General features: G+C 45.7%; 1 protein-coding gene across 1 annotated transcript; it reads left to right on the top strand.

The window, feature by feature from the left end:
- Positions 1-260: 260 nt before the first annotated feature.
- On the top strand, positions 261-2,291 carry RPS29 (ribosomal protein S29). The gene is made up of 3 exons (XM_030562795.1): positions 261-381; positions 1,182-1,281; positions 1,884-2,291. The coding sequence occupies exons 1-3, from the start codon at positions 320-322 to the stop codon at positions 1,890-1,892; spliced, it is 171 nt and encodes a 56-aa protein (XP_030418655.1). The 5' UTR covers positions 261-319; the 3' UTR covers positions 1,893-2,291.
- The last annotated feature ends 23,609 nt before the right edge of the window (positions 2,292-25,900 follow it).

Raw genomic sequence — 25,900 nt, 5'->3', positions numbered from 1 at the left:
TACAGGCGTGCGCCACCGCGCCCGGCGATACTGTTACCTCCCAGCCTGATACTAGAGGCTGCTGCTAGGATGACGTCACGAGAGGGAGGGGGAGTAAAGTCTTTGTGCGCCTGCGTAGGATTGATACCTAGCTGAACTTGTTCCACTCGCGCCTGCGCACGCCGAGAGACAGTCGCTCCGATTTCAGCTGCGCCTGCGCAGTCTGCAGAGAGCCGGGGTATTTCGCTGTGCATGCCGGGATGTTCCGGCCGGGCAGGATTGATTAGCGCATGCGCCGGCACGCTGACTCTCTTTTGGCGCGGTGCGAGCAGCAGGCAGGATGGGTCACCAGCAGCTCTACTGGAGCCACCCCAGGAAGTTCGGCCAGGGCTCCCGCTCGTGGTGGGTGCCGCCGGCTGGGGCCGGGGAGCCCGCCCGCCCGCCACAGCCCCGGGCCGCCATGATGGGCCCCACGCGGGGCGGCGGCGCTCGCGGCCTGGCCGGGAGGGGGCGCTGGGAGCCTGCAGGGGCCGGGCTGAGGTGGGGGGTCCCTGGGGGGGGCGCTGGGAGCCTGCAGGGGCCGGGCTGAGGTGGGGGGTCCCTGGGGGGGGCGCTGGGAGCCTGCAGGGGCCGTGCTGAGGTGGGGGGTCCGGGGGGGGGCGCTGGGAGCCTGCAGGGGCCGGGCTGAGGTGGGGGGTCCCGGAGGGGGCGCTGGGAGCCTGCAGGGGCCGGGCTGAGGTGGGGGGTCCCGGAGGGGGCGCTGGGAGCCTGCAGGGGCCAGGCTGAGGTGGGGGGTCGCGGGGGGGGCGCTGGGAGCCTGCGGGAAGGGGCTGAGGTGGGGGGTCCCGGGGGGGGCGCTGGGAGCCTGCAGGGGCCGGGCTGAGGTGGGGGGTCCCGGAGGGGGCGCTGGGAGCCTGCAGGGGCCGGGCTGAGGTGGGGGGTCCCGGGGGGGGCGCTGGGAGCCTGCAGGGGCCGGGCTGAGGTGGGGGGTCCCGGGGGGGGCGCTGGGAGCCTGCGGGAAGGGGCTGAGGTGGGGGGGTTCCGGTGGGGGCGCTGGGGGGGCTGAGGTATGTGGGGGCGCGTCCGGCCTCTGCCCCGTCGTGGCGGCCGGAGGTATGGAGGCGGGGGGCGGGCGCGGCAGGGCAGGCCCTGGGGAGAGGGAGGCCCCGACGCTGACCGGCTTTTCCTGCATCGCCCCGCAGCCGCGTGTGCTCGAATCGCCACGGCCTGATCCGCAAGTACGGGCTGAACATGTGCCGGCAGTGCTTCCGCCAGTACGCCAAGGACATCGGCTTCATCAAGGTAAGGGGCCGGGGGGGCACCCCGTCCTGCTGCGCCCCAGCCCCGCAGCAGGTCTCCGGGCTCGGCGCACTCCGCAGCTAACCCTTGTGGGAGTGGGGTTTAAAGACAAGATGTCAGGCCTGGGCCTGTAATTTGTGTGGTTGGTTTTAACGGAGAGGTCATCAGTGCAGTGGGATTTGTGCAGTCCCTTAGATCGTTGTCAGTATTGTTACCCTGTGCTCTAAGAAACTGACCTTTTTCCGAAATACGTGTGCTCAAAGGAAATCTCCATATTTATTGAGAGGCAATACCAGTCTTTGTGTGGTCCAGACAAACTAGTTGTAGTTCATTGTACTGTTTCATGAAACTGGGGGGTACTTGGAAGCTTGTTAGTTGTAACTTTGAAATCACCATGTACATGATTTGGTTCTGATCCTGGCAATCTGTTCCTTATGAGCAAATAGTTACTTCAGATGGCACTAGTATAAGCCTTCTGCTGCAAGACTGAATCCTGATGTTTAAATGTCTATGTAATAACCAGAGAAAATGCATGATTTGGAAACTGCTAATTTGGCTAGATATGAACTTCACACTTCACAACTCTTTTTTTTTCCTTATTTCAGTTGGACTAAACACTTCTCAAGAAGATAAGATGTCACAAGGAGACTTCTGGACATAATTCTCTGCCTAATTTGGATAACTGTGCATACTAAATTTACAAAGTCTTTGCCATGCTATTTTGTGTAAAAATAAAATGGCTTAACAGTCAGTTCTGCTTTGTTTAATTTGTGGATACTTGAAATGTCAACTTCCATTGTAAGGAGTTAAATTTGCTTCACTGTAGCCAAAGTGAAATGATTTTGTGTACTATGCTCCTTTCTTATACGGTTATTGGAATATAGTATTTCTTAATGGGAGTGTTGTGCAAAGAAATCCTCCATCTTTACAGCCAATGTTGTATGAAACGCAGCTTAGTACACTCGAAGTACTAGACTTATTCTCTCAGAAAAAAGGATTAAACTGTTAACACAATGTAAGAGCTTTGGGTTTTTTTGATAACTTCTAAAGTGAATAGGGCATTTTTGCCTCAATATACCCTAGGAAGTGAGTGTCAACACTGTAGTTAAACACCTGTGGCTGACCTGTGCTAGCTGTAGATGTTCAGGCTTGGATTGGAGCCTGAACTCTGGAACTCTCCCTCTGCATTGCAGGGTCCCAGAGCTTGGGCTCCAGCTTGAACCCAAATGTCAACTTAGCTTGAGTAAGATGGCATGGGCTAGCTGCAGGTGTTTAATTGCAGTGTAGCCCTGTAGGGTGAAATGCAGGTCCCTTCCTGGCAAGGCAGGACAAGAATGTTTAACTAGTTATAAATGCAGCAGCAACCCTACCATTAGTAGCTTCCTATAAGGGTAAGGAGTGAGAGGTAGTATGGAGATAGGCATTGTTTTGCTGGACTGGAGGGGAAACTGTCTAACATTGAGCATCTTCTGCAGTTTAGAGGATAGGTCATGGATACAGAGTGATCGGGATAGTTTAATCTCTATGGAAGCAAACAGTTTGTGTTAATATGGATAAATGTATACATTTCAGAAGAGAGAATACAGGCCATACACTATGGAGGACTCCTATCCTGGGAAGGTGTGATTCTGAAAAGATTTGGGGGTTGTGATGGATAATCAACTGAATGAGCTCCCAGTGCAATGCTGTTGCCAAGGGGCTAATACTCCTTGGATGCTGTCAAACATACAGTTAGGGGTTAATTTCTCTTTTTACCTGTAAACAGTTAAGAAGCTCACATAACCTAGTTGATATCTGACCAGAAGGACGGGGAAAAATTGGGGGAAGGCAAAGTTCCCAAATGGCTTTTAAATATTTTAATGAAACATTTGGTGGTGGCAGCAACTCTTTTGCCTAAACTGATAAAAATAAGCATAGGGGTTATTTATGCAGGTCTCCACATCTGTACCCTAAAGTTCAGAGTAGGGGGGACATCTTGTCACTTTTTAGCCTTAACAGTTAGTTCTGCCTTCCTTATGTGCTCGAAGACTTTTTCCAGGTGTTCTTCCCATGAATCAGAAAAAATGGCCACATTAAGATAGGCAACTGCAGATTTTCCCAGTCCTGCTAGAAGACCATCTACAAGTCTTTGGAAGGTGGCAGATGCATTTCGCAGCCTGAAAGGGAGCACATTAAATTTATATACACCAGCATATGTGATGAAGGCTGACCTTTTCTTGGTGGGTTCATCTAGTGCTACTTGCCTGTACTCATTGGTTCAGTCTAAGGTAGAAATGAATTGGGCATGTCCCAGTTTTTCCAATAGCTCATCTGTGCGTGGCATTGGATGGTTGTTGGGACGAGTTACAGCATTTAACTTACAGTAGTCCACACAAAAGCATATTTCCTCGTCTGCTTTTGGAACTAGAACCACTGGAGATGCCCATGCGCTGTTAGGATTAGAGGGGACACCTTGACGTGGTGGCATGTGAACTTCTTAACCCTTTATAGGTAAAAGAGAAATTAACCCTAACTATGTTTATGACAGATGCACAAAGAGGAATTTTAAGTGGGAGTAGAGGCATTATTTTCCATTTATATTTGGCACTGGTGCAGCTGCTGCTGGGATGTGTCCAGTGCTGGTATCCACAAGTCAAGGGAGATGACAGATTGTACAGGATTCAGAGAAGAACCATAAGAATGATTAAAGGATTGGAAATTCAACCTTCATAGTGAGTTGAGGAGCTCAATCTATTTAGTTCAACAAATAAAAGGTTAAGGGGTGACTACAATCTATAACTATCTACACGGGGAACATTTGATGATGGGCTTTTCAGTGTAGCAGACAGCAGGTATAACAATCCACTGGGTAGAAGTTGAAGCTAGACTTCAGCTTGGGAAATAATGAGTAATTTAACCATAGGAACAGTTTGCCATGGGTTTTGATGGATTCTTTGTCACTGAGAGCTTTTAAATCAAGATTGGATACTTTTCTAAAACATCTGCTCTAGGAGTTATTCTGGGGAAGTTCTATGGCCTATGTTATACAGCAGGTAAGATTAGATAATCACAGGAGTCCTGCTGGGCCTTGGAATCTGGTTTGATTTTATTTTTGTAAAGAAGAACGTTTAGGTCACAAACCCTCAAATTTATGAGGGTTAATACTCTGACCTTTGGGAGGAAAATGCCATGCTGATTAGAGTGACAGTTCCTGTTGATTCACTATAGTATGTGCCACCAGCTCCCACTGGAACTACCAATAGTGTTCTAGTTAGAAATGGGAATGAGCTGCTGGCATTGTAGAGGGAGACATTTATTTGAAGAATGCGTAATTTTGTTAATTTAAAGAAGAAATAGATCACCCAGAAGTTTATAGAGGCTTAATGCAGGAATTACTGGGTGAAATTCTATAGGGTTGCATTGTGCAAGAAATCAAACTAGGATCCCTTCTGGCATTTGAAGATGCAAGGCATCATACTTAACCACTTGTGTGTTATAAGGAGTACTTTTCTGTCTGGAAAGACTATTTCAAGTATGGGTTTTAAAAACTTCGCTAGATGGGTGTTGATGTTTGCTGATGCATGATAACCTGAAGGGATTCATTTGAGAGCAGAGAGATCGGGAAATTCTTGGACTTTGTAATTTACTTTTCTGTTCCTCCTGGGACCACCTTAAAGGGGCACATGTCCGGATGCACAGGGCTGATAGAAACTGACAAACCACTAACAGTTTTCTTCAAGTCTGCTTGTTTTTTCTCATTGAAACAAACGTCAAGCCTTGTTTGGGAGAAATTCTATTCAGCTTTAGCAAAGCTTTGTCTGTGCTTCCTTCTTGAACTAGGATGATCTTAACCAGAACAGACTTTATATTAAAAAAAAAAAAAAAAAAAAAAAGTAGGAAAATTATGTTCTATGATGGCCAGGTAGGCTCCTTTGTTCATAACATTAAAGTTAATTAGTTGATTGTTGGTTTGGAAATTAGCACTAAATGAGACTCTTTGAAGACTGTAGCGTCAATTTTTTTAAGTTAGTCAAGGACCAAATTTCTACTTGAATGGTTTTAAAAGTTTAAACTCTAGCCTTGTGTTAAATTCTGTACTCCTATACTGAGTCTTCTCTATTAGTTTCCAAGTAGGCTCCAACCTTTGGGAACTGAAGCCTGGATTGATCAGCATGAAACAGCAAATCCACAGTGGTTTAGCACTAGAAGCAGTAACCCATAGCATTTTTACCTGCTGTTCCCAAATCCCTCATCCAGTTAACTTCATCTTATTCCTTTTATTACTAGAACAAAGTCCTGCACTTTTACTATTGCCTCAGTTTTAGTACCTCATGGAAAGTTGTTCTGCTCTCATCTCTGTTGTGAGGAAAAAAAAATCTTAACTCAGTGTTTTTTTTATTACTACTAAGAAGAGCCATAAAACTAAGGGTATGTCTACACTATGGGATTATTCCGATTTTACATAAACCGGTTTTGTAAAACAGATTGTATAAAGTCGAGTGCACGCGGCCACACTAAGCACGTTAATTTGGGGGTGTGCGTCCATGGTCTGAGGCTAGCGTCGGTTTCTGGGGCATTACACTGTGGGTAGCTATCCCATAGCTATCCCATAGTTCCTGCAGTCTCCCCTGCCCATTGGAATTCTGGGTTGAGACCCCAATGCATGATGGGGCCAAAACAGTGTTGCGGGTGATTCTGGGTAAATGTCGTCACTCATTCCTTCCTCCGTAAAAGCAATAGCAGACAATCATTTCGCGTCCTTTTCCCTGGATTGCCCTAGCAGACGCCATAGCATGGCAACCATGGAGCCTGTTTTGCCTTTTGTCACTGTCACTGTATGTGTATTGGGTGCTCCTGACAGAGGCGGTACTGCAGTGCTACAGAGCAGCATTCATTTGGCTTTGCAAGATAGCAGAGATGGTTATCAGTTCTGTACCGTCTGCCATGCCATTGTAAATTGGCGATGAGATGACGGTTATCAGTTGTTCTGTACCATCTGCTTCTGTCATGGGTGCTCCTGGCTGAGGTCAGCCGGGGGTGCAAAGACAAAAATGGGAATGACTCCCTGGGTCATTCGCTCCTTTATGTTGTATCTAAAAATAGTCCTGCCTAGAATATGGGGCAAATGTGCTAGAGAACCAGTGTACCAGAGAGCACAGCCGGTCCATGTCAGGTCCCGCAGAAATGATGAGCTACATGCCATTCACGGGGGGTGCCCCTGCAACAACCCCACCCATTGCTTCCCTCCTCCCCCAATCCTCTTGGGCTACCATGGCAGTATCCCTCCATTTGTGCGATGAAGTAATAAAGAAGGCAGAATAAGAAACACTGACTTGTTAGTGAGATAAAACGAGGGGGAGGCAGCCTCCAGCTGCTATGATAGTCCAGGCAGGACATTAAATGGTGGGGGGAGAGGAGCCCAGCATCCTGTTGCTATGATAGTCCTGGCAGTACAGAATCTTTTCTTTACACATGAAGGGGGGGGCGGCTGATGGAGCTCAGCCCCCAGTTGCTATGATGAGGACGGTTACCAGCCATTCTGTACCATCTACTGTGAATGACCGGGAGTCATTCCTATTTTTACCCAGGCGCCCCCGGCCGACCTCACCTGAGGCGAGCCAGGAGCATTCACGGGCTGATGATGACGATGGATAGCAGTCATATTGTACCATCTGCCACCGGGGAGGGGAGGGGAGAGGAGAGGATGCTGCTGTTCGCTGCCACAGCATCGCATCTACCAGCAGCATTCAGTAGACATAGAGTGATATTGAAAAAAGTCCAGAAACGATTTGTTTTCCTTTTCTTTCATGGGGGGGGAGGGTAAATTGACGAGCTATACCCTGAACCACCCCGGACAATGTGTTTGACCTTACAGGCATAGGGAGCTCAGCCAAGAATGCAAATGCTTTTCGGAGACTGCTGTGGACTGTGGGATAGCTGGAGTCCTCAGTACCCCCTCCCTCCCTCCATAAGCGTCCATTTGATTCTTTGGCTTTCTGTTACGCTTGTCATGCAGCACTGTGCTGAGTCCCTGCTGTGGCCTCTGGAGATTTTTTCAAATGCTTTGGCATTTCGTCTTCTGTAACGGAGCTCTGATAGAACAGATTTGCCTCCCCATAAAGCGATCAGATCCAGTATCTCCCATATGGTCCATGCTGGAGCTCTTTTTGGATTTGGGACTGCATCGCCACCCGTGCTGATCAGAGCTCCACACTGGGCAAACAGGAAATGAAATTCAAAAGTTTGCGGGGCTTTTCCTGTCTACCTGGCCAGTGCATCTGAGTTCAGATTGCTGTCCAGAGTGGTCACAATGGTGCACTGTGGGATACCGCCCGGAGGCCAATACTGTCGATTTGCGGCCATGCTAACCCTAATTCGATATGGTAATACCGATTTCAGTGCTACTTCTCTCGTCGGGGAGGAGTACAGAAACTGATATAAAGAGCCCTTTATATCGATATAAAGGGCCTCATTGTGTGGATGGGTGCAGCGTTAAATTGGTTTAATGCTGCTAAAATTGGTTTAAACGCGTAGTGTAGACCAGGCCTAAGTTTAGGGGATTCCAGTCTAGCTCACCTCAGGAAGCTCAGGCCCTGAGACTGCAGAGATTTGTGCACTCACTGGGACTACCTACTGTAGTAACGTTAAGAACATGTATAAGTGCAAGATCAGGGCACCCAAGTAAGTGGTGATGTGTGGAATCTCCAATTAAGTAGAACTGTAAGTAAGTAAGTTTTCATTTTTCTCTTCCTACAACCAAAGGGCAACTCCAGCTGGTGATGCTGTTTCTCTTTGCTGCTGTGAAGATCCTGGGCTAGATTCTCCAGAACTCTCAGGCAATAATCCAGGTTTATAGTTGTTTCATCTAGGTGTCTGCATCACTGGAGCCATGCAAAGCAGCTGGAGTGTACGGCTGTTCTTTGATCCTGGAAATCAGAGAAATTATTACTGAACTGAATTATTCCTTATCTTGATTCTTTTTAGAAGACCATTCAACATAAAGGTCAGTTTCTACATTCAAACTGTAGAAACAAAAGATTAATTGCCCCGTGAAGCTAACCAGCTCAGCAGCCTCTACCAATTAATACAAGTATGGGAACATCCAGTTAGGGGTTGTCAGACAACTTGTGTTTCGCTTGAATGCTGCCTTAAAAATCAGAAATTCACTGGCTTAATTTTCATACCAAGTATTTAATTCTGTTAAAGCTGTCTGGTGTTCAGTGGATACTTTTTGATTTTTCAGTATTTTTAATTTGCTCTGTGTTTGACTAGTAATTTACTTTTTTTAATGAACAGGGGAAAGCCAATTAATTTATTATTTGCCCGTGTAATTTGTCAAAAGGAGCTGCTGTTAATTGAGGTATTAGGGTCAATTTCCCCATAGAGTGATTCACTGAAGCATGCAGGCATTTATGAGAGAGATTTGCAGAAATGTGGGCTAGGGGATGGGATTGCATTGGGCTAGTGACGAGCCCAACCAGGTAGTGGGGTAGCAGTGGGGGAGAAAGAGGAATGGAATCCTCCCCAAACTGTGTAGCTTACTCTCACCCAGTAATGAATATGATTTCTGAATCATCATGCACCTTCTTTGTCCAGGGATACACTGTTTCTGGGCAGTGAACCAGACAGAGCAGGTTTCCATTGGCTGTAGAGTCTCAGTCTAGAAATGGAATTTTTGTATATTTCAAACATGAGATTTGCACAGCAGTTCTACCAAACATAAGAAAACACTTATGTAAATTCTAACAACCTACTTGCATCAACACAGCCTTAGAGGGTAAACAAGTCTCCAGTGCAGATTCTCTGCATCACTGCTGCACAGTTTGAGACCTTTACAGCAGAGAGAAAAATCAATATCCTTGAACTAAGTGCTAAAGCCACTAAAGTCACCAACAGCTACTGCATCAGAATAGATAACATGGTATTAAGCTTAGAGATGCTTTTCATTTTTATTTCACAAAAAGAAAAAAAGCATATTAAAGGATTATACCGTATGCAGCATTGTAACCATAATGAGATGAGGTGGGTGAGGTAATGTCTTCTATTGAACCAACTTTTATAGCAGAGAGAAAAAAAGGTTTCAAGCTTCAGGTCCTGAAGAAGAGCTTGGTTTGGTGTAAGCTCAAAAGCTTGTCTCTCACACCCGTAGAAGTTGTCCTATAAGAGTTATTACCTCACCCACTTTCTGCCTATTAGAGGACTGACAGCTCTAAACAGTCAGTGAGACAAAAAAAGGAAGCAAAGCGAGGAAAAAATGGGAATTTTATTATTGGAATCCATAAACTACTGCATTTGTTTTACCTTCAGTTACCATTTCATGTAGATGTAAATAAAACTTAATACTGGTGACATTATCTGTCCATAAATCTCAAAGTCTGGAGGTTAATATGCTCCAGAAACTGTGTTGAAAAGTGTGGTATAAAAGCCTAGAGAGCTTTGCAAAGGTCGTTAAGTATTATTGCTCTGGCTTGGATGTGAATCATCATCTCCAATACAGAGAGGAAGGATGGCCCAGTAGTCAGGGCATTGGCCTAGTGCCTGGGAACCAGAGTTCAATTTCCTTCTCTGCTACAGGCTTCTTGGGTGACTGAGCAAGATGCTTCAGGACAGATTCTCAAAAGATATTTAGGTGCCTAACTCCTATTGACTTCCGATACCTGTGAAGACCTGGGCCTCAGATCCCTATTTATAAATGGGATAGTAGTACTTCCCCATCTCAGAGGTGTGTTGGGGGAAGAAACACATTGAAGATTGTGAGGTGTTCAGATACTGTGGTGATGAGGGTCATGTAAATGCCTAAGAAGAGGTGAGAAACTTATGTGCAGAGAGGTTAAACAATGAATTAGTGGCAGAATAGGTCTCACTCCCCTGTCCTGTCTACTGGAGCACTGCCTGTGTAACTGTAATTAGTATTTATACAGGCCCCAGTACCATAGGATCTGAGCACTGCACAATTGTTAATGCATTTAGCATTTGTTTATGCCTAATCTCCCATGTTGTAGCAAAACAAGCCTGCCCTCCCCTTGATGTGTTTAACTCAGATTACTATAATTGGATCTGTGTTTATGCAAAATGTCATACGGAAAGGGGGCACTAAATAGTATACGAACATACTAACGGCCATGCTGTGTCAGGCCAATGGTCCATCTAGCGTGTCCTGTCTTCTGCCAGTGGCCGCTGCCAGATGCTTCAGACAGAATGGACAGAACAGGGCAATTCATTGACTGATCCAGACTCTGTCGGCCTGTCCCAACTTCTGTCAGAGATTTAGGGACATCCAGAGCACAGAGTAGTGTCCCTGCCCACCTTGGCTAATAGCTATTGATGGACCTATCTTCCATGAACTTATCTAATTCTTTTTTTGAACCCAGTTATACTTTTGACCTTCATAACATCTTGTGGCAATGAATTCCACAGGTTGACCATGTGTTGTGTGAAGAAATACTTCCTTTTGTTTGTTCCTGATGCCTACTAATTTCATTGGCTGACCCATGGTTCTTGTGTTACGTGAAGGGGTAAATAACACATCCTTGTTCACTTTCTCCACACCATTGTAATTTTATAGACCTCTATCATGTTCCCCTTTAGTTGTCTCTTTTCTAAGCTGAACAGGCCCAGTCTTTTTAATCTCTCCTGGTATGGAAGCTGTTCCATACCGCTACTCATTTTTCTTGCCTTTCTCTGTACTTTTTCCAACTCTAGTATCTCTTTTTTTGAGATGGGATAACCAGAACTGCACACAGCATTCAGGGTGGGGGTGTACCATGGATTTATATAGTGGCATTATGATATTTTTTGTCTTCTTATCTATCCCTTTCCTAATGGTTCCTAACACTGTTCGCTTTTTTGACTGCCGCAGTGCATGGAGCAGATGTTTGCAGAGAACTATCCACGACAACTCCATGTGATGTGTACACAAACCCTGCACTGGGCCTGAAGAGGTAACCCAGATAGCCCCAACCCTCCAGACCTGCAGAGCATGCGTAACCCAGCGCAGAATGAGAGGCTGGTGGGGAGGACAGACTTACCCTGAGGGCTCAGGGCTGCACATGGAGCCGGGCTGGGGCTGAAGGTTTAGTTCTCTCTCTCTTTTGTTTGTTACTTTTCTTTTGACTTGGAACTGTGGGGAGAGGAAGATGATAGGAAGTGACCCAGGCAGGATAACTCAAAGAGACTGACACTATTGACACTCAGATGCCCCTGAGTCAGAGCCCAGTGGAGTGGGAAGACCAGGGCTCCACAACCAACTGCTCCTGCTGCAAGAGGGGCGTAAGCCACATTTCAATTTCACCCCCCGCTGGTCGGAAGAGGGCAAGGACACTGCAACCTGCATTGAATTTCATCTGCTGTTTTGTCACCCAGCTTAGTGAGATCCGTTTGTAATTCTTCACAGTCAGCTTTGGACTTAACTATCTTGAGTAATTTTGTATCGTCTACAAACTTTGCCACTCATTGTTTACTCCTTTTTCCAGATATTTTATGAATGTGTTGAACAGCACTGGTCCCAGTACAGATACCTGGAGGACCCAGCTGTTTACCATTCTCCACTGTGTAAACTGGCCATTTATTCCTACCTTTTTGTTTTCTATCTTTTACCCAGTTACTGGTCCATGAGAGGATCTTTCCTCTCATCCCATGACGGCTTTCCTTGCCAAGATCCTTTGGTGAGGGACCTTGTCAAAGGCTTTCTGAAAGTCCAAGTACACTATATTCACTGGATCACCATTTCCTACATGTTGTTTGACTTCCTCAAAGAGTTCTAATGAATTGGTGAGGCATGATTTCCCTTTACAAAATCCATCTTCTCTAACAATCGTGTTCATCTCTGTGTCTGATTATTCTATTCTTTACTATCGTTTCAACATATTTGCTTGGTGCTAAAGTTAAGCTTATTGACCTGTATTTGCCAGGATTGCCTCTGGAGCCTTTTTGCTTTTTTTTTAAAGTTTGGTGTTACGTTGGCTATCTGCCACTCATCTGGTGCAGAGGCTGATTTAAATGATAGGTTACATATCATGGTTAGTAGTTCTGCAATTTCATATTTCAGTTCCTTCAGGATACTTGGGTGAAGCCTGGCTCATGAAACAGCTCATGGTGTCCGACACCATCAGGTGGTCCAGAGACATCTGCATGGAACACATCACAGGACACTGCAAGTACCAGGTTGAGTAATCGAGACCGCTGACCAGGGAAATAACCTACTTCCTTCCCTGACGAACCGAGGGACGCACCCCACCTATGTACTTGTTCTCTACACCAGTACTGACTTGGACTCTTAATACATTCCATGGGTGGTATATCTGAGCCCATTTATCCACTGAAGCTTTAAAAACTCCCACCTCGCAGTCTGGATCTGGTTATGTGATATGTATGTACTTCGTGAACCTTGTAATCGATACTTGCAATCCCCTATAATCCAAGCCCAACCCCAGATGTATAGTACTTGTGTAACTTAACTTGTGTAAATTTGATTTTAAACATTAACACTTCCTTATTTATTTTCTCCACACCAGTCATGATTTTATAGACCTCTGTCATATCCCCCCTTAGTAGTCTCTTTTCCAGGCTGAAAACTCCTAGTTTTATTAATCTCGCCTCATATGGAAGACATTCCATTCCCTTAATCATTTTTGTTGCCCTTTTCTGAACTTTTTTCTATTCCAGTATATCTTTTTTGAGATGGGGCGACCCCAACTGGATGCAGTATTCAAGATATGGATGTACCATGGATTTACATAGTGGCAATATGATATTTTCTGTCGTATTATCTATCCCTTTCTTAATGATTCCCAACATTCTGTTCGTTTTTTTGACTGCCGCTGCACATTGAGTGGATGTTTTCAGAGACTCCAACTTCTCTTTCTTGAGTGGCAACAGCTAATTTTGACCCCATCATTTTATATATATAGTTGGGATTATGTCTTCCAATGTGCATTACTTTGCATTTATCAACATTGAATTTCATCTACCATTTTGTTTCCCAGTCACCCAGTTTGAGATCCTTTTGTAGCTCTTTGCAGTCTGCCTGGGACTTAGCTATCTTGAGTAGTTTTGTATCATCTGCAAATTTTACCACTTCACTCTTTACCCCTTTTTCCTGGGGGGACCCCCAGGATGGCTTCCCTGTAGCCTGGGGAACTCAGGCTTGGTCTACATTAAAAGTTAGATCAACCCCACTATGGCACTCCGGGCTGTGGAAAAAGTTCATAACCCAAGTGCTGCTGTTAGGTCAGCCTTGCCCCCAGTGTAGATGCAGCTAGGTCAACAGAAGAATTTTGTCAACCGAGCAACTGCCTTCTGGAGAGTTGGCTTAACTACATCAACGGAAACCCCTTCCATCGTGATTGGAAGAGTCTATCCTCCAGCTGTACCACCCTATTGGGCTGCTGCAGTGTAGACATATCCTCAGGAGGTAAATTTCTTTTCTCCCTAAGCTGGGAGCTTCTAGTTCTTCTCCTGGGGCACAGTGTCTTTTAGCTTACTGTAGAGCTTTAGCCAGCTTCTCCCTCAGCTGGCCCCACTTAGTCCTGAAACTCAGCAGGGTTGGCAGCCTTCTTCTCCTAGTTCTGTCCTGTTATGAGGGAGCAGGGAGCCTATACGTTTATCCCCATCTCCTGCCTGAATCCCGACTGGCTGGGTGAGAGGGGAGCCTTGCCACGCCCTCTCTGCAGCATTCTTGACCTGGAGCCCTTACAGATGCATCATGCAGTGACAGGATTTTCTCCCATGCACCACTCATTCCTGGGACTACTGCTCCTTTATCCATAACCCACTTAGATCCTTGTGCTGGACCTTTCAAACCCTTAAAGGGCCGTGTTAAATGGCAGGGTGGGCTGACCACTAGGTGCCACTGCCTTTAAGGGGCTGACTACGCCATCAAAGGAAGTTGAGTTAAACAGCCTGTATGATGCTGAATTAAGAATCATTGGCCATTGCAATGGATGCTTCATTCACGGATACGAGAACAGGATTGTAAGGTGAGGAAAGTGGACGGTGGAAGCATGTGACTAGGAGAACCAGGCAGAGGAAAAGACGGGCCAGCGATGGAGAAATAGAACTCAGGAACAGGTTTGCTGAGTTGGAAAATGAAGATGGAGCACAGCAGGCTGCTGAAGGAGAAAGGGCGAGGAAGAAGAGGCGAGCAGCTAGTCCTGCAGAAGGAGGGGAGGAGTCGATGGAGGCGACACCAAGTACGAGACCTAGGAGGATTGTAAGGGCGAATACAAATCGAGAGGAATTGCGACCAGCTGCTGTGGGGGATAGACCGCAGAATTGCACTGTCGCCAGGAAAAGGCAAGTCTACGTGATTGGAGACTCTTTACTGAGAAGAGTGGACAGGCCTGTAACTAGACCGGATCGGGAGAACAGAAGGGTGTGCTGTCTGCCAGGGGCTAAGATACAGGATGTGGACCTGAGGCTGAATACGATCTTAGCGGGAGCAGGAAAGAATCCGTTGATTATCCTTCATGTGGGAACGAATGATACGGCTAGTTACTCGCTGGATTGTATCAAGGAGGACTATGCCAGACTGGGGAAGACGCTCAAAGAAATTGAGGCTCAAGTGATCTTCAGTGGGATTCTGCCGGTTCCTAGAGTGGGGCGACGAAGGAGTGACAAGATTATGGCGATCAACAGATGGCTCAGGGAGTGGTGTTATAAGGAGGGCTTTGGGATGTACGGTTACTGGGAAGCGTTTATGGATAGACAACTGTTCGCTCAGGATGGACTTCATCTAAGCAAGGAGGGAAATAGAATTCTAGGATGGACGCTCGCCGACCTCATCAAGAGAGCTTTAAACTAGGAAGTTGGGGGAGATGGTTGGGAGATGTTCGGGAGATCTCCACGCCGGAATATAACCTGGAGAGGGAAGTAAACAAAGTGAGAGGGGATACCCTTGCGGTCCAAAGAATTGATCCAAGGAGGAATAATGGAATAGAAACCAGAGTAACGGGTGATGCTGGTGGTAGAAGGTCTGTGCACGACGGTGGAAAGAATGTCACTGACGCCAAACGCCGAAAATTAAAATGTCTGTACACTAATGCGAGGAGTCTAGGTAACAAGATGGAGGAACTGGAGCTACTGGTGCAGGAAGTGAAACCGGATGTTATAGGGATAACCAAAACCTGGTGGAATAGTACTCATGACTGGAGCACAGGTATTGAAGGCTATGTGCTGTTTAGAAAAGACAGGAAGAAAGGCAAAGGTGGTGGAGTAGCCTTGTACATCAATGATGAAATTAACTGTAGCGAAATAAGAAGCGATGGAATGGATAAGACAGAGTCTGTCTGGGCAAAAATCACATTGGGTAAAAAAGCAACTAGAGCTTCCCCTGAGATAGTGCTTGGGGTGTGCTATTGACCGCCGGGATCTGATTGGGATATGGATAGAGACCTCTTTAATGTCTTTAATGAAGTAAACACAAAGGGGAAATGTGTGATTATGGGGGATTTCAACTTCCCGGATATAGACTGGAGGACGAGTGCTTGCAAGAATAATAGGGGTCAGATTTTTCTGGATGTGATAGCTGATGGATTTCTTCATCAAGTAGTTGAAGTACCTACCAGAGGGGATGCCATTTTAGATTTGGTGTTGGTGAGCAGTGAGGACCTCGTAGAAGAAATGGTGGTAGGGGACAACCTTGGTTCGAGTGATCATGAGCTAATTCAGTTCAAACTAGATGGAAGGATAAACAAATGTAGATCTGGGATTAGGGATTTCGACTTCTCGAGGGCTAATTTTAAAGAGTTAAGGAAATTAGTTAGGGAAGTGGATTGGACGGAGGAACTAGTGGATTTAAATGCAGAGGAGGCCTGGAATTACTGTAAGTCGCAGCTGCGGAGACTGTCGGAAGCCTGCATCCCAAGAAAGGGGAAAAAAACCATGGGCAGGAGTTGCAGGCCAAACTGGATGAGCAAGCAACTCAGAGAGGGGATTAGACAAAAGCAGAAAGCTTACAGGGAGTGGAAGAAAGGCAGGATCAGTAAGGAAAACTACCTTGGTGAGGTCAGAACATGTAGGGATAAAGTGAGGAAGGCTAAAAGCCGCATTGAACTGGACCTTGTAAAGGGAATCAAAACCAATAGTAAAAGGTTCTACAGCCACATAAATAAGAAGAAAACAAAGAAAGAAGAAGTGGGGCCGCTATACACTGAGGATGGAATGGAGGTTAAGGATAACCTAGGCATGGCCCAACATCTAAACAAGTACTTTGCCTCAGTTTTTAATAAGACTAGTGAGGAGTCTAGCGATGATGGAGGGATGATAAACGGGAATGTGGATATGGAAGTGGATATTACCGCAACTGAGGTAGAGGCCGTACTTGAACAGCTCAGTGGGACAAAGTCAGAGGGCCCGGACAATCTCCATCCGAGGATATTAAAAGAACTGGCGTGTGAAATTGCGAGCCCGTTAGCGAGAATTTTTAAGCAATCTATAAACTCGGGGGTTGTGCCGTATGACTGGAGGATTGCTAATGTAGTTCCTATTTTTAAGAAAGGGAATAAAAGTGATCCTGGTAATTATAGGCCTGTTAGCTTGACGTCTGTAGTATGTAAGGTCTTGGAAAAAATTTTAAGGGAGAAAGTAGTTAAGGACATAGAGGTCAATGGTAATTGGGACGAATTGCAACACGGATTTACTAAAGGTAGATCGTGTCAAACCAATCTGATCTCCTTCTTTGAGAAGGTGACGGATTACTTAGATAAAGGAAATGCGGTAGATATAATTTACCTAGATTTCAGTAAGGCTTTTGACACGGTTCCGCATGGGGAACTGCTAGTTAAATTGGAAAAGATGGGGATGAATATGAAAGTTGTAAGGTGGATAAGGAACTGGTTAAAGGGGAGACTCCAGAGGGTCGTATTGAAAGGTGAATTGTCAGGCTGGAAGGAGGTCACTAGTGGAGTCCCTCAAGGATCGGTTTTGGGACTGATCTTATTTAACCTTTTTATTACTGACCTTGGCACAAAGAGCGGGAATGTGCTAATAAAGTTTGCGGATGACACAAAGCTGGGGGGTATTGCTAACACGGAGAAGGACAGGGATACTATTCAGGAAGCTCTGAACCACCTTGTAAACTGGAGTAATAGAAATAGGATGAAATACAATAGTGAAAAGTGCAAGGTTATGCACTTAGGAATTAATAATAAGAATTTTAGATATACGTTGGGGACGCATCAGTTGGAAGCGACGGAGGAGGAGAAGGACCTTGGGGTATTGGTTGATAGCAGGATGACTATGAGTCGCCAGTGTGATATGGCTGTTAAAAAAGCAAATGCGATTTTGGGATGCATCAGGCGGGGTATTTCCAGCAAGGATAAGGAGGTGTTAGTACCGTTATATAAGGCGCTGGTGAGACCCCATCTGGAATACTGTGTGCAGTTCTGGTGTCCCATGTTCAAGAAGGATGAATTCAAACTGGAACAGGTTCAGAGACGGGCTACTAGGATGATCCGAGGAATGGAAAACCTGCCTTATGAAAGGAGACTCAAAGAGCTTGGCTTGTTTAGCCTGGCCAAAAGAAGGCTGCTGGGGGATATGCTTGCTCTATATAAATATATCAGGGGGGTTAACGTTAGGGAGGGAAAGGAATTATTTAAGTTTAGTACTAATGTAGGCACGAGGACAAATGGGTATAAACTGGATATTAGGAAGTTTAGACTTGAAATTAGACGAAGGTTTCTAACCATTAGGGGAGTGAAGTTCTGGAATAGCCTTCCGAGGGAAGTAGTGGGGGCAAAAGACTTTTCTGGCTTTAAGACAAAGCTTGATAAGTATATGGAGGGGATGTTATGATAGGATCGTTAATTTGGGCAATTGATCTTGGAATACCACCAGATAGGTCTGCTCAATGGTCTGCGGGGAGATGTTGGATGGGATGGGAACTGAGTTACTGCAGAGAATTCCTTCTTAGGTGCTGGCTGGTGAGTCTTGCCCACATGCTCAGGGTTTAGCTGATCGCCATATTTGGGGTCGGGAAGGAATTTTCCTCCAGGGCGGATTGGCAGGGGCCCTAGAGGTTTTTCGCCTTCCCCTGCAGCGTGGGGCACGAGTCGCTTGCTGGTGGATTCTCTGCGGCTTGAGGTCTTCAAACCAATTTTGAGGATTTCAATAACTCAGTCCTAGGTTAGGGGTTGTCATAAAATTGGATGGGTGGGGTTCTGTGGCCTGCCTTGTGCAGGAGGTCAGACTAGATGATCATATTGGTCCCTTCTGACCTATGAGTAAGATCTGCATACCCAGGGTATCTTTGAGTCTTTTGGCATGAACACAGAGCTGTGTCCTCTGTTTAGTGAGCTATGCAGTTTACAGCAGCTGAGGATCTGGCCCTTGGAGTTAAGTATCAGATAATCTGCATTTCCTACATAATGAAAAATAAAGTCTTTTGTACAAAATAGCAAAGGTTCTCAATTGAAAAACAACTTCCCACTTGAAAACAAGACTCAAATGTTTTTTTGAATTACTCTGTGCTCATTAAAATACCTAAATTGTCACCGTGTAATTTCGTAAATGCCATAAATGTTCTTGCTTCTTTCCTATTCTATTACTCCATGTTTTAAGTCTAGCAGAGAACTGCTGTAGTACAAACTATAATTCCATTTTACCCTTATTGCAGGCTTAACTGTGTATTTATTGCCCGATATACAACAAATGGTAGGAGCCGAAACCTTGAATTTCCTGAGCTCATAGTGCAAATTGCATTTTGTTTCCTCTTAGAGCTGATGGAAACAAACTATTAATGTGCATAGATGGGAGGCATTGCACCTTATTTAGAAGCAAAATGATTTCTAAAGAGACATGGTTTTCCCTGAAACACAGGTAAAACCAGAATATTTTCCAAGGACCTTTACATTAATTCCAAACAGTGACTGATAATCATCTATTTTCCTGTAGGGAAATAAAGTTGTACATCTGAAGCGAAATAAAAGGTACTGATGCATTTTAGTTTAAAACAGATGAACCAGTAATTGTTAAAATACATTTTATGTGGGATTGGGAATTTTTGAAAAACCCTGAAATCACATCAAATTATATACCAGATTAAATCTCTGATTGTTAGAGACTCCAGAAGGAGTTTGCAAAGCTTTGGGTAAAAGGCAGGCTTTTGAACTTGTCCCCAGGCTAGATAGTGAAGCTGTTTGACATATTCAAATGAAAAAATATGGCTACTGCAGGCCTGGTTTTGCAGCGTGATTCCTGTGAGAATGCAAAATTCTGCGTCCTACCAGAAGCCTCCCGTACTAGAACTGTTGCCTATAGAGCACGAGATTAATGAGATCCAATTTTGTCTGTAATATCATGCAAGATACACACCGCAAGTTCAGCCACTGGGGAGAAGGCTCCACTAACTGGTCCACTTTAGCATGTGGCAGCCATTTGCCAATATCTCATTCCAGAATCGGTCTTGGTTGCTCTTTTTGCCAGCAGAAAGGACCTTCCAGTGAGTGACATTAGGGCATCCTTCTGCCCTATACCCTCAACTTCACTGCAGCCACAGTGTTCCAGTCCCTGCCAACCAGCTGAGCTTAGGAGCTAAGCTCAGGGGTTTCAAGGGTGATCTAGTGTAATGGTTCCCAACCGGGGTATGTGTACCCCTGGGGATATACAGAGGGTCTTTCAGGGGTACTCAACTCATCTAGATCAGTGTTTTTCAACGTGGGAATTGTGGCATGGGTTTAGAGGGGTCGCAAGTGAAGGGCTGGCGTTGGGGGTGGCAAGCAGGGCAATTGCCCGGGTCCCACACCACAGCGGGCCCAGCAAAGCTAAGTTATATGCTTCAGCCCGGGCGGTGGGGCTCAGGCTTCAGACAAGGCTCAGAAGTGAAATGTAAGTACAATATTTATATTGCAATTGATTAATGTTATATGGTAAAAATGAGAGAGTCAGCCATTTTTCAGTAATATGATGCTGTGACACTCTTGTATTTTTAGATCTGATTTTGTAAGCAAGTAATTTTGAAGTGAGGTAAAACTTGGGGTACACAAGACAGATCAGACTCCTGAAAGGGGGACAGTATTCTGGAAAGGTCAAGACTCACTGATCTAGTGAATAGAGTACTGGACTGGCCATCAACAGACCTGGGTTCGAGTCCTGACTCTTCTGAAAATTTCCTGTGTGACCTTAGACAAGTCAGTTAATCTACCCTGTGCTGTGGTTCTCCATCTGTGTATTACAGATAATGCCTCCCTGCTTTACAGGAGTGGTGGGAAGAAATCCATTAATGAGTGGAAGATGCTCAGATACTCCTGTGATTGGGGTTGGAAATACCTGTGGAGCTAGACCCCACCTGGCAGTACAATGCTTTGGCACCAGACCACTTGGACTAATGCTTGATGAGCAGTTTGTCGGTGCCAAGCTGAAAATGACAGAGTCTGTACAATTTGCCATGCAGTTAAGCAGACGGAACTTCTACTAGGATGAGGGGTTTGACTCTTATCTGCAGAGCTGGCAGCTACACCAAGGAAGACTGAACTGACCTTAGAGCCCTAGGCAGGGCCCTGGGTTTTCTGCAACCATTAAATTTATGGCAGAATCCATGCTGCAAGATTATGCTCCAGAATTTCAACTTGCTTTAAAAACAAACTTCCAGCATTAGTGGTTGTGAAAAAAACCTTCCGAATGTGAACCAGATGCAGCAGTGTTGTTTGCCTAAGTTGGCAATGAGAGAGTTGGGAACAATAGTACTCTGCCATTGTCTCTGAACCCTAATGATGTATTTTAAAAATGTCAACGTTAACTGTTTCCTGACTGGCCATTTTAGCAGACACATCTGGTTAATGTTGGTACTCTATGACCATTGCATTGTGGCAGATATTGGAGTGAGTATAGTGGGGCACCTGTCTGTTGTCCGAACTTAATAAGTTGGGTAAGACTGCCCAAAAATTTCAATTTGCCTCCATCCATGTCCACCCTGGGGGATTTAATATCAGTATAACTAGCTCAGCAGATACTGCACGGACTATCACCCATCTTCCTGCTGAATTCAGTAAAAAACCTCTTTTTTTTGGTTGACTTGAAGTTGCTGCAAAACGTTCACTATGCTGCAGAATTTTGCCCTACTATGAAACCAGGGGGCCTTGCTGGAAGACAGATCCAGCTCGTCACAGAGCACACAGGACCACAGTATAATGGGCATTGTCGGGAGCAATAATCCTCTGTTAAAGGCTAGAGAACTGGAGCCAGATTTCCAGGTACACTAAGGTCCTTTCAGGCAGATTTGGGAGGACAAAGGAGCCCAGAAGTGTGGAGCAAGGGCCTTCGGAGAACACTCCTTATGCAAGCGGCCTTCCTGGCTGGTGTGCACAGATGTAAGTGTTCAGCACTAGCCACTAACATGGAGATGTGGGCTGCACTATGGCTATTCTCTGCTTTCCAAAGCCTATAGGGGACTATGGGACACTGTGTAAACTGGAGCAGCCCTGAGGACCTGAGCAGCGTCCTGCATAACCCCTGCATATGTTAAAGCTGCTCTTCCCCCTTGCTCTTTTCTCAGATGAGGAATGGAGACGTTAGCTGAGAAGTGGGCCCTGGACTTTAAGTCCCTGCTTTCATCACAAAGTCTGCTCCGAGCAAGGTCCGGACCGACGTGATGTATGTCAGGTTTTGGTTCCAAATGGGGGGTGTAGAGCAGTGATGTTGCTCCGTGGTAGCACATTAGGAGTTAATCCACTGTTCCTTCAGGTTCAATGTCCCCATTTCCAATGTGTAAGTCCCCAGAGAGTGGCATGGGAAAGTCTGAAAGCTTAAAATGTCAGTGAAAGGGGCCTCCTCCCACATGGATGATCAACTCCCATGTTTGGGATGTAGACCATGTTCACAAGTGCTTCAGAGCCGTTTGCCGTCCTTCCTCGACTGTGAACTGGTTGGTGTTAATGAATTAAAAAGGAAATGCCAGGTATCCCCTCTCCCGACTTCACAATACAACTCCAGAGTGATAATCTGTTGAATGACCTAATGGTGAGAATTCTATTTTACAGATGACCTCCTCCTGCTCTAATTGGTCAGAAGAGCAACTGACAAAGCATGAGGGAGGAAGATTAGAAATTCCACTGCCTTCAGCTGTATTTACTGTTCATTAGGCCGGATGAAAGAAATGGATGAGTTTCATTTCCCATTTTGTCTCTCATTCAGCATTAACCACATTTACTTTTATTACCAAAAGCTTCATTCTGGTGATTGTAAAGGGGACCAGAGAAAACTGTTTGTTTCAGACAGATGGGACCGTTACAGAGCAAACAAAATTGTACCATAAACCTTGGGGTTACTTTAACATGGTGGCTTCAGAGGACTACCAACGCGAGGTGCTTCTACAGCTTGATCCAAAGCCCACTGACTCCATCGGGAGTTGTTCCAGTGACATTGGTGCTCTGGTTCAGATATCACTGTATAGCTAGCTTACCTGTAAGCCAGTGATACTCTCAGCTGAGAGATAGTAAATCGTATGTGCATTGACCATATAACAGTCCATCCTTCCAGAGCAGTGTAAAGTCAGTTTCCTGAAGAAAAAGATGAATAAAATTCCTAACATGGTTTTGAAACCATGGAAGATATTGATTTAATAATGGGCATATTTTAAATCCCTACAACAAGAAGCTATGACTGAAAGTAAGTTTCATAAATTCCTATGTCTGAGTTTAGAGGCTAGATGGCAGAGTCATCACACCATTGCAGCAGGAAGCTAAAATGGCCTGTAGTAATGGTTGCATGGATGGATTGCTTTCCTAGTTGTAAACAGGAAATAAAAGATGTCTAAAAATGATCCCCTTTCCATAATAAAGATGTACTTTTCTGAAAGGCACTACAGTGTAGTATTCGTGTAATGCATGTCACAGTCATTCCGTGTGTAATTGCAGGAGCCTGTTTCAGGAAATATATTTTTCATTTGGCTTGCTTAGGAATGCAGGCGCTCTAGAGAACTAGACTATGACAAATTCACTCCCCCCATGGGGTCTGTTCTGCTCTCCTCATTCATGCGCAACTCCTGTTTGACACTAATGGCAGTTACACATGCGGTTGAACAGGAGGAGAAAGAAACAGCTACGTTTCCCGTCCTCTCCTTGGATTTTTCTGAGTCTCCCCTTTTACGTGCCCAAGTGACCATGTCTGCCAACATGGGCACTGTGCTCATTTTCCAGCTCATGCAGCCATTTTAAAAGAGGGTAACTCACACAGTTCTAAAATTCGGGCCTGCTCTTCTTTGGCTGCTGTTAGTTTGGATTTCCCTGCACTTGGGCAAAGAGACCCATTCACTGGCGGTTTCACTTTTATCTGTTGTCAGGCTCATGTCCTGGGTCTCATGCCGTAGTGTGATGCTGTCCTTTGGTCCTTTCCCGTTTTGTAGAATCCCAGTGTTGGCTCTATAAAAAGCGACAAAGAGTCCTGTGGCTCCTTATAGACTAACAGATGTATTGGAGCATAAGCTTTTGTGGGTGAATACCCACTTCGTCAGAGTGTTGGCTCTAACATTGTCGCTGCACAAGACTCACCCAGTGGGTGTCACAAACAGAAGTGAGGTGGGGATAAGAGGGGCAGTTCAAGGAACACACAGTTACGAAGATTAGTTGTGTCCTCATTGCAAGATGGGCATAAACAACGCTGTTGACCTTTGTAACCTCTCCTAGCGACCTTCATGTAAGGAAGAGGCAGCCTGGGAGAAAGCACAAGGCTCTTGTGGGAGAAATGCTCAAACAATCACTGGCTGCTGAAATCACCGGCTGAGCAGAGAGGGTGCCACACTAGGCTACGTGAATAGAGGGGAGGGCCATAGTGGCTGGAATAAGGGACTAGTTTAGCCCTTGTCCCCACTGAGTTCTCAGGCTCTGCTTGCATGGTAGCCTGGGAGGAGGTTGGGATGACACTTTTAGTAATGTGAATTTGTGTCCACACTGGGAACTGCGCTGAGCCCCAACTCACTCGTCATGGACTACAGCACCATGCAGCACTGACTCTTTCACTACCAACCTGGGCTGATCCTAAACCAGCCGTCTGGGGAAGGAAGTCACTCTGCTCCATTGAGGAGCCCCTGGGACATTTGGTTCCTTTTTCACTATATACTTGCGGACATCCTCCTCACACCAGCCATTGTAACTCCAGCACCAGACTGCTATTTAACTTCACTCTACCACTAATTATGTGGATCTTAGAGAAGTCCCATATAACCATCTGGAGCATCCTTATCTCCTACCGCCTTCAGTTCACTTAAATCCCTGGGCCAATGTTAGTATCTCTACAGAATCCTAGGAGTCATGGTGGTTTCAGTTCCCCACAAAAGACTTAGATGCAGGGGCGGCTCTAGGTATTTTGCCACCCCAAGCACGGCAGGAAGGCTGCCTTTGGTGGCTTGCCTGTGGGAGGTCCCCAGTCCCGCGGATTCAGCAGCATACCTGCTGGAGGTCCACCAAAGCTGCAGGACCAGCGGACCCTCTGCAGGCATGCTGCTGAAGGCAACCTACCTGCTGCCCTCGCGGCGACCAGCAGAGTGCCCCCCATGGCTTGCCGCCCCAAGTACGTGCTTGGCGTGCTGGTGCCTGGATCTGCCCCTGTGTAGATGTCAGTGAAGTGGAGGTTCATATCTGAAACTGCCCAATTAAGCACTGGTGAAGATCAAATCCAGATCCAAACTTTCTATTTGAGACGTATGGATTGGAGCCCCAAATGCCAATAAACCCCAAACTCTGGGGAAGTTCAGATCTGGTCAAAAGCTTTACAGATTGGGAATATCACCAAAAAAGTAACCACAGTGACAATCCAAGAAAAGGACAAATGAATGGGGTTATTAGACTTCTTCAAGCTCTCTCTGGGGCAGAGTCTGTTACGTACTATAGCACCTAATTCAGTGGAGCCCCAGCCTGGTTAAGGCTACTGCAATATAAACAATAAATAAAAATGAAATACCTGAAACCTTTTGCAGAGTCTTTCTGCAAACTGCATAACACACATAGCAGACCAGCCCCTATGAACGTGCCTGGCCCCTAGGTAGGGGCGTGAGGAAGGGTCCATGCTCTGTTTCCCAATTGCCCACCAATGGAAAATCTGCCACAATCAGTCTCTTAACTTCTTAAGAATTAACGTAATTATTTTGCTAGAGATTCATTGAAAACTTATATAGAAGCACTGCTGCTGCATAGCAGAATCAGTTTTATTTTCTTCCCTTATTCTGTGTTACTAAAGATATTTGCGTGGAAACAGGGTATTTGTTTCTTAAAACTTCACCTGCTCCTGCTGTTTATTCTGCTTGAAATCACATAATCCTGTCTTTGAGCCATCATAATCATCTCCACAGCCACCAAATGTGATACCAGCAGAGAATCATCATTTCATGTGAGAAAAGAGCAGCAGGAACCAGCAAACTCTGAAAAATAAAGAGCCTGTTTACATGCAAATACCTTAATAAGGGGTCCAATCCTGAATTCCTTAGTTATTAAGCCCATGAAAGTTACATCTCAGTAACAGCCAATGGCCTGATTATCAATCCATCTGCTTTGGTGTGGGGTGGGGAGCCTTCTCTGATTTATCTGTGATTGGTGTTATGGGAGGCGGGAATTGCAGCTTCACAGAGTGTTTCCCCTTGCCTGGAGCCCTGTGAATGTCCTGCCTGGACTCCATGTATAGTGATGGGAGCAGGTGGAGCTGGGGAGAATGTTGC

The sequence above is a fragment of the Gopherus evgoodei genome, chromosome 4, assembly GCF_007399415.2.
Source record: "Gopherus evgoodei ecotype Sinaloan lineage chromosome 4, rGopEvg1_v1.p, whole genome shotgun sequence".
NCBI classification, from domain to species: domain Eukaryota; kingdom Metazoa; phylum Chordata; order Testudines; family Testudinidae; genus Gopherus; species Gopherus evgoodei.
Note: the sequence above shows the minus strand (reverse complement) of the source record. Positions and strands in the feature narration are given on the sequence as shown.